Source organism: Drosophila biarmipes, unplaced genomic scaffold (genome assembly GCF_025231255.1).
Source record: "Drosophila biarmipes strain raj3 unplaced genomic scaffold, RU_DBia_V1.1 ptg000008l, whole genome shotgun sequence".
In the NCBI taxonomy this organism is placed as follows: Eukaryota; Metazoa; Arthropoda; class Insecta; order Diptera; family Drosophilidae; genus Drosophila; species Drosophila biarmipes.
The window spans coordinates 1,407,623-1,419,878 of NW_026114529.1; the positions used below are offsets into that span (position 1 = coordinate 1,407,623).

The 12,256-nt window shown below is 37.3% G+C and overlaps 1 protein-coding gene across 1 annotated transcript; it reads right to left on the reverse strand.

Moving 5' to 3' along the window:
- Positions 1-641: 641 nt before the first annotated feature.
- Positions 642-5,337, reverse strand: LOC127011772 (uncharacterized). The gene is made up of 3 exons (XM_050889855.1): positions 4,603-5,337; positions 4,027-4,309; positions 642-1,300 (listed from the first exon to the last, which is right to left on the reverse strand). The coding sequence occupies exons 1-3, from the start codon at positions 4,790-4,792 to the stop codon at positions 1,291-1,293; spliced, it is 483 nt and encodes a 160-aa protein (XP_050745812.1). The 5' UTR covers positions 4,793-5,337; the 3' UTR covers positions 642-1,290.
- Between the last annotated feature and the right edge of the window lie 6,919 nt (positions 5,338-12,256).

Genomic DNA, 12,256 nt, shown 5'->3' on the forward strand with positions numbered 1-12,256 from the left:
AATAAAACACTGGTTTTCCTTCATTGATTCCCAAGAAAAGGAGAAAATGTGCACATTGACATATATTACGCGCAAAGTCTAACTTTCACAACTTCTAGTATTAAAAAAAATTCAAAATAAATTAAATATCGAAAAAATGTAATGGAGTTCCTTCAACTTTCAAATTTTTACAAGCCAAAGTAATAATGACCGATAATGAAGCGAGCTTTTGACGTTCTATATAATAAAATAAAGCACGATAATACTCCCCAAATTTTAAAAAATACACAACATAGAAAAAATGTTAGAAACACCTAATGATAACAGAAAAGAAAAACAATATCATGTATGATAGGTAGTTTATGAAAAGAAACAGGGGGAAAGAAATAAAATTAAAACTGGATATAAAAAGGTAGTAGTTAAGGAAAATTTACCTAACAAAATTATACTCAACAGTATAAATACATTTATTCACAAAGATAATAAAAAAATTCAAAGTATTTATATTTTACTGTTTTTCTTTTTCCAGAAAATGTTTTATCACATGCTCATACTACACCTTATTTTATTAACAACATCAAAAATAATTGACTATACAAGTCACAAGTATCTTTTATTCAAGGACAATGTTTAGAGGAGATGCTGTTTTGCAGCCCACTTGGGCCCCTTCTATTAAATTAAAATAAAAAGACCTAGCTTTCGTTTTAGAGATCGTGTACTTCGAAGTTTTAGTGCAAGACGAGAGAAGAGAATAGTAAGGGTTGTACAGTAATTGTTTTCGAGGTTTTACATGCGTACTGTTAAATTAACTGGTGCTGTTAGCGCAACGCAGATGCTACACAGTTGTTAGCAAACTTTACGTTATATTTACAAACTGATAGTAAATAAAATTTAGGCGTTCTGCTGCGAACATGCTCCCCCCGTTGGAAAATGATGGCTTGCAACCGATTTGGTTTCGATTGGCAGAACGGCGATCCTTGATATGGCTCTCCTGACCAGTCTTTGCTTGAAATGCCGTCCACTCCTGCGATGACGCTGCCCACTCTACCGAGGGGCCACTCCGGGGCGTTGTCCTCCTTTATCAGGACCAGGGTTCCAGGTTGGAGATTTTGTCGAGTCGTTTTCCACTTTCCACGTTCTTGAAACACGGACAAGTAGGATGTCCCCTTCCTCCAGAACGCTTGCTGCATTTGGCAAACCTTTTGCCAGCGACTGAGGTGACCTGCGTTTAGTTGGATCAAATCAGGCTCGTCGATCGTTGCGTTTGGCTTGCCCCAGATAAATAGGCCGGGTGTAAGAATCTCCAAGTCGTTAGGGTCTTCTGAAATAGAATAAAGAGGTCTGGAGTTGAGCATTGCAGAGATTTGACAGACGAGAGTTTGAAGCTCGTTGAATGAAAGGGTTGGGTTTCCAACGACGCGATAAAAATGGTACTTTGCTGATTTCACCGCGGCCTACCATAATCCACCGAAATGTGGGGAACGCGGTTTCTTACTTCCGATTTTTTGTAAAATGGACCGCAAAAGTCAATGCCAGTTACACAAAATGCTGTGCTTGGCTGGACGCGCTCTGCAGAGGGGCCAATACTTCATCGAGAAGTTTGGGCCGCATTGGAAAGCAGCGGCGGCATTTATTGATAATACTCGATACAGCTTTGAGCCCGCCAACGGGCCAGTATCGTTGACGAACAGTTGCAAGGAAGACTTGAGGACCAGCATAAAGGAATGTGGTTTGATAGTGCGTGATTATTTGCATCTGTAACTGGATGATGCTTAGGCAGCAAAATCGGATGCTTGGCTTCGTACTCGAGGTTTGAATTCTCAATACGACCTCCTTCGTCGTCCAAAAACGGGCATAAAGACCGCAGCCTGCTACTAGGGGGCAGCGGGTTCCTAAAAATGTAGCGCTCTGTACTCCTTGCCGAATTGCACAATGTGAATGCTTTAAAGCAAAAAATACGTTCTGCCTTTGAGATCATCCGGATTGAGTAGTGCCTTCGGTCTCGCTGAATATGAAACTGTGCGCTTGATGAACTTGTTTACGTAAGCAAAAATCCGTTTCAACTTTGTGAAGGAATTGCTGAATTTATGGGACGCTGCTAAATCCAGCCGTTGCGTTGAAATAAGTGCACTGCCGGCTTGTAAAAATGTAGGTCCGTTTTTTCAAAGTGGTGATTCTAACAGTTCAAGTTGCTTGCATCTTCTTGACAATATATCCGCCAGATTTAGCTGCGACGGCACATGATGCCAAGTAATTCTCTTTGTCAGCCGCTGGATTTGAGCTACCCTGTTGGAAACAAAGACGTTGAAGTTAGAAGGGGCTTCTCGTATCCAAGCAAGTGCTACTGTAGAGTCGCTCCAGCAGTGGTATTTGCGGACAAATTTGAATTCCTTGGCGATGTTTGACATAAGATCGGATAAAAGAAGCGCTGCTCAGAGTCCGAGCTTTGGGATTATCAGTGTTTTCAAAAAATATACACCCTGCAACTCAGATTGGATGTATACGCAAGCGCCATAAGCAGCCATGCTTGCGTCGCAAAACCCATGTAACTCAATTGTGGCCAGTGGCGTTAGAATGAAACGCTGAAATATTAGACAAACAAAAGCTGAGAAATTAACAGATTCCATTCGTAGTGCATTGCTTGCGACAAGCTTCGTCCCAGTCCAACCTTTCTTTCCATAGAGCTTGAAGAAATATTTTGAGTTAGGTAACGACGGGTGAGATTAATCCGAATGATTCGTAAGCCTTGGCTATCATGGATAAGATACTTAGTTTTGTGATCGGTTTATCGGTTAAATTATGCGCGAAGTTAAAGAGCAGGCAATCGGTGGTGGGATCCCAGGCTAAGCCAAGGGCCTTTGCGATGTTGGTGCCATCCTTGAATTCCATTAGCTTTTCACAATCTGAATCACTTTCTCCTTCTAATGCGGCAGGCTCGTTTGAGCACCACTTTCGAATAGGAAAATTACCCTTTGCCAATAGTTCCTTTACTTGTAGACGGATGTGGATGGCTTCCTCCACGGAATCTCCTCCTGAAATAAAGTCGTCCACATAAAAATCATGTCTAACGATTTACGCAGCTAGTGGGAAGTTTCTTTCTTCATCGAGAGCCAGCTGCTGCATTGCTAGAATTGCTATAAAGGCAGCGGGCTTTGTTCCGTACGTTACGGTATCCAAATTGTTAGTCCTTATATCTTCATCGGGGCTATCGCGCCATAGGATGCACTGAAGAAATTGATCTGGGTGAGCTACTCGCACGCAGCAATACATCTTGCAAATATCGCCGCACATAGCAACTCTGAGTAGACGAAATTTGACGAGAAGGTTAAAGAGCTTGGATCGTATCGACGGGCCCGTATGTAACAGATCATTCAGAGATACTCCTAACGTAGATTTGGCTGATCTGTCAAACACCACACGCAATTTTGTCGTAGAGCTATCCGGTTTCTCAAATAGCAACTAGAATTGCGTGAAAACATGCTGCTTGGAAGCCAGTGACATATGGCCCAGCTCGATGTATTCGCGCATGAAAGCAGAGTACTTCATTTTAGTTTGAAGGTTTTTTGACAGTTTGACTTCGAGCGCCTTGAAGCGTCTTAGTGCACGTTGAAAGGAATCTCCTAACGTATCAGTGCTGAATTTAGTCGGCAACCTTACACAGTACTGACCCGACTCAAGTCTAGATTAGCGTATGTAGCGTCGTCAACGGATGTTGTGGGAGATTCACCGCGTACTAGAAAGTGTCCACCTGAATCCACCCAACCCAGCTTGGCCTTTTGGAGAATTAGTAATTTATCTGCCATTCGAATTTGGCCTACACAGATTAGGTCGAAAAATGGACAGGCCATAAGTAATAAATCTACGATGGATATGTTTTTAGGAATGCTCCAGCTGGAGATGTCGAAGCCAAAGCTCGGCTGATAATCTGTTATGGATCGAGTTATAACTGCTGGGAAGGATGAGGTGAATCTCTTGTCACAGGACTGAGCTAAAATGTCAGCTGACAAGTTAGACGCGACCATTTGATCTATTGAAGCTTCGGCTCACCTGAAGGCTAGATTTTCCAGCAAGCGACATCTCCGTTCCAGAAAGGTTGTCATATCACTCCAGCTGGGCAGCTTGTCGCATGGCAGGGCCTCCTCCCATCTTTCCTGAGTGTTGCGGTCAAGCTTGCTTGAGATAATGTGAATGAGTAGTCCATCGGCCAGTTGAGAAATGGTTGACATAGTGCTTAGTGCCCGAAGGTGTGAGTTGATTTTATCATTCAGACCGCGCAGAGCTTCTGAAGATCCCTTTTCAACATTTGCCAGTCCAAAGCTCGAACATGGCTCTGAAAATGTAGCAACTTGTTATCAAAACGTTTTCTAAGTAACTCCAATGCCTTATCGTAATTGTCATCGGCAGGTTCCAAAGATTTGATTGTGCTCAGAGCCGCGCCATCCAAGCATGTGCGCAGGTGTTGAAATTTATCTACATTGCTTAAATCATCGTTGTTACCGACGACACTGATGTACATTGCAATAAAATCAGGCCAATCTCCGTAGCTGCTGCTGAACTTGAACAGGTGTAATTTTGGTAGCCGAGACAAGCGCTTGTTTAGTTGGGAGGAAAAATTTATATTACCCTGGTAGGCAGGAAGTGTTGTTAAGTTAGTATATGCGATGTGTGACTTCATAAAGGTATCCATGTGGCGAGTCAGTGAAGACTTTTCTTTCCAATAGGAAGTTGCGAACTCGGAGCGAGTATTTGAAGAGAGCTCGAGCAGGTCCACCCTTTCCAGTTTATCTTGCCACATTTCGAAGTCGTCCTTCATTTTATTAACTGTGTCTATACGAACTATTAAGTCGGCTTTATCGTAGGTGCTTAAGTCGCCGCTGCTGAAATGGTTGCCTATTGCCCATTGTCGATTAGTTTGCGCTAATTAGTTGGCGCTAAATGGATGCGCGCTTAGCCTTGTAGAAGTCAATATCAGCCGGTGGCAAGTTGTCAACATCACTGTGCATCTTAGATGTGTTTTACTGTAGCACGACTAACGGATACAAGAAATTTACCCTTGACGATTTCGAAATTCAAATTTTAGCACAGGAAAACGCGATTACCGTTTTCTGGAGACGATTGTATTTGTTAGTGAGAAATGTGCCTGCCGGCGTTTGGCCAGATAGCAAAAGGTTAGAACCGAAGTTGCGATTTGCATTAAAACCCGATAGCATCACGTCGGGGCCACCAATGTTTAGAGGAGATGCTGTTTTGCAGCCCTCTTCGACCTCTTCTATTAAATTAAAATAAAAAGACCCAGCTTTCGTTTTAGAGATCGTGTACTCCGAAGTTTTAATGCAAGACGAGAGAAGAGAATAGTAAGTGTTGTATAGTGTGTGTTTTCGAGGTTTTACATGCGTACTGTTAAATTAACTGGTGCTATTAGCGCCACGCAGATGCTGCACAGCTGTTAGCAAACTTTACGTTATATTTACAAACTGATAGTAAACAATCAAATTTAGACGTTCTGCTGCGAACAGACAATAAAGACGTATTAACGTATGATACATACGCAGATTTATTTCACGTAATTAGTTTTTATAAAAAAATAATTCCCGAATTTTTATTGACACGCGCATTAGCCACCCATGCGTGGTTCATCAGGTCGATTGTATGTGTTTCCAGGCTAATCGTTCCTAGACCATCCTTCTTGAACATAAAAACTCCTTTCAGATCTCCTTGAGCTGTCGAGCTCCTTCTTCAGATAATGCCCAAGGTTCGGGATAAGGCTTGTCCTCGTCGTTGTCCACCTGTTCGGCGTAATGCTCCATCTCTCGAGCGTCGATTTTGTCTTCGTTACGCATTTAAGGTCGACGTGATCTATCACAGCCGTAGCCAAGCCAAACGCCCGCCAGAAGACCACTCCAAAAAATGCTGTTCCAGGTATGGACATAAGTAGAACAGAATCCGCTTTGTTTTTCCTTGGTACCACTCAGGCATCTCGAAACGACCTATGATCGTGCGATCGCCTTCCGGACTACGGAGAGGTATTTTTGTCAGGTAGATCCAATGCCTCCACCACCATCACAACTTTTATTTGCTATAGGAACGCTTGTCACTATGTCACTATAGGAACGCTTGTCAAAATGTGTGATATCAAAAGTTTTTGTGGTAAATATCAATAATATAATTAATCTATTTTCACAAAATAAATAGTACTCAAGTTTCTTATGTGGCACATAAGCCGTTAACAAATGGATACGCCAAAAAAAATTGTTACGCTTAGGCACTGTTATAGTTTCCGAATTAATACATGTAGGCGCTTTTGTTGAATACAAATTTTAAAACGTGACTTTATACAACATGTAAAACGTAAGGGAATGTCAATGAGTATACACGTTAAAGCTTAGGTCAAAATCGTAAAAGCCGCTTTTGAGAAATAGGAAAAAATGTTTAAAAAATCTGAACGTATTGGTCATAATATAGAAACGATAGTAAAAACGAACAAGTATTTTAAAATAAATGTGGCCCTTTTTGTATTTTAATAACTTTGACACGGGTTTTGTCTACGCACAAGGTCAATGCTCAGGCAGTGGTCAACGTAGGCATTTTTGTTTATTAATAACTTTGACTCGGGTATTTTTATAAGAATGTGTCGTATGCCAAAAGTTGAGTAATCTCAAGGGCTATACTCCTTAGAGGAGATAATTTCAATTTTTGGAAAAAACCATGTTTTGGTGATTTTGGTACATTAAATGGTACATAAATGGTACATTAAATTATGACGATGAAGAATGTCTTATCAAATTTTTACAAAGAAATTTCAAAAATATGGCAAATAACTAAGTTAAGTTTTTATAAGGAAATAATTTACTTGGAATCAGATAATATAAAAAGGGATAATAATAAAAAATAACAATTTTATCACAATTAATTTCAGCTAGATCAGGAAGGGGAATAAGTGAGTTAGGCATTATGTGGAAACAGTTAGCTGAAACTCCGAAAAATTATGATTTTATTAAAATTTATAATATAATCAATGAATTAATTGAAAATAATTATAAGCAACCTATTATCACACAATCACACTTTCAAAAGTTATCGTTTTTAATACCAAAATTTTAACCAATGATGACGTCATGGAAATTTTAAAACACGAAAAAAGAACAGTAATTATCGCTGACTTAATGGTCATCTTTGTTTTTAAAATCGTACTTCATAAATAACTTTTAATAATTTAAATACCATACACAATAATAAAAAACAGATGCAAAATATATCATGCCAGAGCGTTTTCTCAAATCGATGTGAAACTAGTATTAGCAATCAAGTCGCAAAATGCGCATATTGTTTTATGAAATCACAGAACAAATTTTTAATAATCATTGCACTTTAATTAAGAAAAAACTTGTTTTAATTGATTATTAAATGGTAAGAACTCAACTTTTTAAAAAAATTAAGGAAAAAATATAAAAAAGGAGACATTGTACAAAATGGTGTCATTCTTATAAATGGTAACAATATTCTTAACAACTCCCATTTGAACGTCTCATATTTAATATATTTTAATATCACAACCAAAATTTATAATATCTCATATACCAATTTGGAAAACAAAATTCTTGACTACATAACTACGAACCACTTAAAAATTTTGAAATATCCGATTACATTTTATCAAATAACTCGCAACTCTCTTTAGATAATCTAAAAATTGTAAATCCCTTCATTAAACTGAAAAATTCCAAAATATCATTCACCTTTTAATTATTAATTTTAATCATTATATATTTGATTTTCTACCTATTATAAAATAAAAAATGCTATATTATTTGTAACAAAAAAACAACTGCCAGAACCAGATTAATCTATTAACCATGACAATTTTGTAACACAATTAAGAGATCAATTAAATGAATTTAATATTGAATCGGGACGATCCATTTTAGAAGGGGGAAAGTTATCCAACACGTGAAACCAGGCCACTTATGGCTTTTATTAACAATAATTTCAAACTCTGTATTTGCCTTTGGGTTTGCTTTTGAGGTCTGATCTTGGTTCCACAGCTAAGTTAAACAAATCAAAATTAAAGTAAGCATTGTAACATTAAAATGTGCGCTGCGAGACGTTTTAATTTATTATAAAAAGTGATCAGGTAAGTGCTTTCTTACGTTGAAGATGTCGTGCGTTGATCCACGTTTAAAGAACGTCCCCTTTTTAAGAATTTTTTTTATAGGTTTTGTAGCATAACCCAGAAAGTTCTGGTTCCGTTACCCGAAAGGGACGTGATGATATCCCTCAAAGGGATACCGAGGACGCGGACCAAACAAGAAAGGAAGTTAACTTCGGCAAGCCGAAGTTTCTATACCCTTGCAGTTATAAGAAATAATAAACTTTAGTAAATAATTTTTTCATATTATTTTCCCACTAATTTCCCGATTGTTCCTATGACATCTATGATATAGTCGTCTATTTTGATAAAAATTAATTCGAAATTCAGAACAAATAAAACAATGTTGTTTCCAAGCCAAGAAAGTTATGTGTTAAAAAATACCGAAGATATAATTTTTCCATATTATTTTACAACTAATTTTCTGATTGTTACTATGGCAGCTATACAATATAGTCGTCCGATTTTGAAAAAATTTAATACGAAATTCAGAACTATTTAAAAAATGTTATTTCCAAGATTAGAAGGTTTTATGTTTAAAAACGCGGAAGATAGATATAATTTTTTTACATTTTTTCCCCGATAATTCCTGTGGAAGCTATAAGATTCCGATCCGACTGGTTCCGACTATATACTACCTGCAATAGAAAGAAGACTTTTGAAAAAAGTTTCAGCCTGATATCTTAAAAACTGAGAGACTAGTTTGCGCTGATCAAAAATATATATTCTTTATGGGGTCGGAAACGTTTCCTTCACTGCGTTGCAAACTTCAACTCAATGGAAAAATAACGAATTTTCGAAGGGATTTCCCTGGGACGTTTCCCTTGCAGGGGACAGGCCATACAACAAATGAGTATAAGGAATAGGGAAAATCCGAGGGGACTTCTAAAAAGTTTCCTTTGCATTTTCCCCTCGGAAAAAGGGGACATCCCAGACAATTTTCTATATGGGGCGTCGGAATCCCAAGATAATCTTCCAAGGTTTTTTTTTTGGAACATTTAAAAACGCCATATAACCTCACTTTTTGTACTGTTAGTAACCAACTTGACTCTGGGATTATAGTACTATTACCAATAGGTGGTTTGCTTAATGGGATTTAAATGATCGGTGACAAATGAACTGAAAGCCACAGACATTTTCGACAAGGGATACAATTGAACTTTTAAGTGTGGGTACACACAATTGTTATGGTGATAGAAAATGGGATAAGCTGATTTGTTTTTGTTATACACGGTTTTACACCAGAGCGATACAAATATTCATTCTTTAATAAACCTGTAATAACATTTTAATATGCTTTCAATATAAAAACGAAGTGGTACGAAAAGATAAATTCAACCGAGTTTTTTAAACACATTTTTTGGTTATTATATACTAATGACTGGTCTAATAGTTTAGTTGTTACGATTATCATCATTTTTGTAGAGTATTTTCAAGAGAAACAATTGTATATATGGACGTTGATGCACTTCGAACAGTACAAACAAGTGGCCCAACGACACCAAGCACGTGCTTGTTACGCGCGGGGCCCTATTATCAATTTGGGCAAAAAATGCGAGTTCGCGAGGATGATACATACATAAAACAAATAGAGACGGGACACAATTGAAAATAAAAGGCATAACTAAGAATTAAGCAAATGAGTTAAAATATTAGTTTTCAATACCGGGATGGATGTTGAAATTCAAATTAAATGATAAAGTTTATTATAGTTATTACATAGAACGCGAAAGGGCTCGTGCAGACAAAAATTTGATGTACATCGTGGCAAATTTAGAGGATAATAATTTCATGTTAGTCTAACGGGAACGTTGAATGTTAGGCGGATTAAACCTTCTGCAGAATCAATGTCACCTCTTATAAGATTTTGTATAAAAGTAGTACCAAGCATTGTTGGTAAATTAAGAAATTGTAATCTACTCTCGTAGGAAGGTAGCCTTACGTTTTGATCCCAGTTCAAACTACGCAGGGCAAAAAGGGTAAATATTTTTTGTACCGAGTCAATACGGTCAATGTGCACTTGATATTGTTGATTTCAAACCGACGAACAATATTGCAAAATAGGACGGACAAGGGAGGCTAATAATAATTTGGTCGTATAAGGGTCATCATAATAATAATAAGAATATAATAATAATAATAATAATATGAAACAAAATATAGCTTCGGTGAATTTTGAATACAATTTAATAAGAATCGGACTACTCCAACATATAGCTGTCAAGGGAACGGACAGAGAAAAAATAAAAAATTTTTGTTTTAATATTACTAAAGCTAGAAACCTTCCTTACAAATTGCACACGGTGTTACTAACGTTGATTATTTCTTTTAGCTGCAAGGGTATACTTTTCGATATTTTAAACAATTTTGAATTAATTTTAATAAAAATTGGACTACTCTAACATATAGCTATCAAGGAAACGGTCACAGAAATAATAAAAGATTTTTTTTTAATATTACGAAAGCTACCAACAATCCATATAAAAATAGTACTAAGCATTGTTCTACGATTTACAAGTGTAGGTAAATTAAGCAATTGTAATCTACTCTCGTAGGAAGGAAGCCTTACATTTTGATCCCAGTTCAAACTACGCAGGGCAACTAAGAGACATTTTTTTTGTACCGACTCAATATGGTTGATGTGCACTTGATATTGTGGACTCCAAACCGACGAACAATATTACATAGTAGGACGGACAAGGGAGGTAAATAATAATTTGGTCGTATAAGAGTCATCAAATTCTTTTGACCAACGCTTTATAAACCCAAAAACACTCATGGCTTTGTTAACAGTGGACATAATGTGGCAGTCAAATTTAAGTTTAGGGTCAAGAAGAACACCTAAATCGTTAACTGAATATATACGCTCAAGTATTTTTAAGAAAGTAACTGATAAACGTAGGAGTACCCCTATAAAAAGTCATAACCTTGCATTTAAGGTAGTTCAAATTTAAAAGGTTGTACTCACTCCATCCATGAAAACAATCAATATCCGACTATATCAATTTTGAAACAGCATTCTTGAATATAACCCTCTGAGTCCTAAGGGCATATTCATATCTACTAGCTATACCAATAAGTAACATGAAATCCAAGATAATAGATTACCAAGAAACCCAAGCTGATCTAGTTTAAATAAAAGAAGTGAGTGGTTAACGGAGTCAAAGGCCTTACTAAAATCTGTATATGCAATGTCAGTCTGCATTTTATTCTTAAACCCATTTATTACAATAGATGACAATTCAAGAAGGTTGGTGGTGGTCGATCTTCGCTTAACAAAACCATGCTGACACGGTGATATAAGCGAGGAACATAAATGTTGCAAATGAGAAGTGATAATACGTTCAAATGCTTTAGGAATTGCCGACAATTTAGAACTACCTCTATAATTTTGGGCATCTGCTTTCGCACCTTTTTTGAAGTGGAATAATAAAAGAGTACTTCCAGATAGAAGGAAAAACTGATGATGAAATAGACAAATTAAAAAGTTTAAGAATCGGTTTACAAATGGTTAACGCACAAAACTTAAGCACACATCCAGGAAGTCCATCTGGACCGCGTTGTTGTTGCTAAATCTCTTAAGAGAGAGCTTTCGGTGATTACAGGGGAGAAAATACAATTTGCCCTATTTAAGGGATTAGGGTAGTTCGAATTTGACCAAGCTCTCGAACTCTAAGTAGTTTGGAAAAACTCAGCAAATAAATCAGCAATTTCAGAATCCGTCGATGCCTCCATTGAGTTTAGACGTACCGATGAAGGCGATGCCGATGCCTTACACTTGGCATTAACAAAATTGTAAAACTGTTTGAAAATTCAAATTTACATCGACTTAGATACATAGAGTAGCAATGACTGTTGAGAACATTAAAATCTGTGCGAGCCACAACATATTTCGAAAAATCTGCTGGTCTACCAGATTTTTTATACTTTTTATAAGTGTTAGATTTAAGGTTTTTAAGTCTTTGAAGCGCATTGGTAAACCAAGGAGGTCTGTTTAGGTTTGAAAGAAACCCATCAGGTACGCATTCATTAAAAAACGTATTTAAGACTGTTGTACCTGAAGACCCATATCATCCTACTATGGAACTGACAAATTGCCTTCCCTGCTCTGATACCCTCTATCCTTTAGTT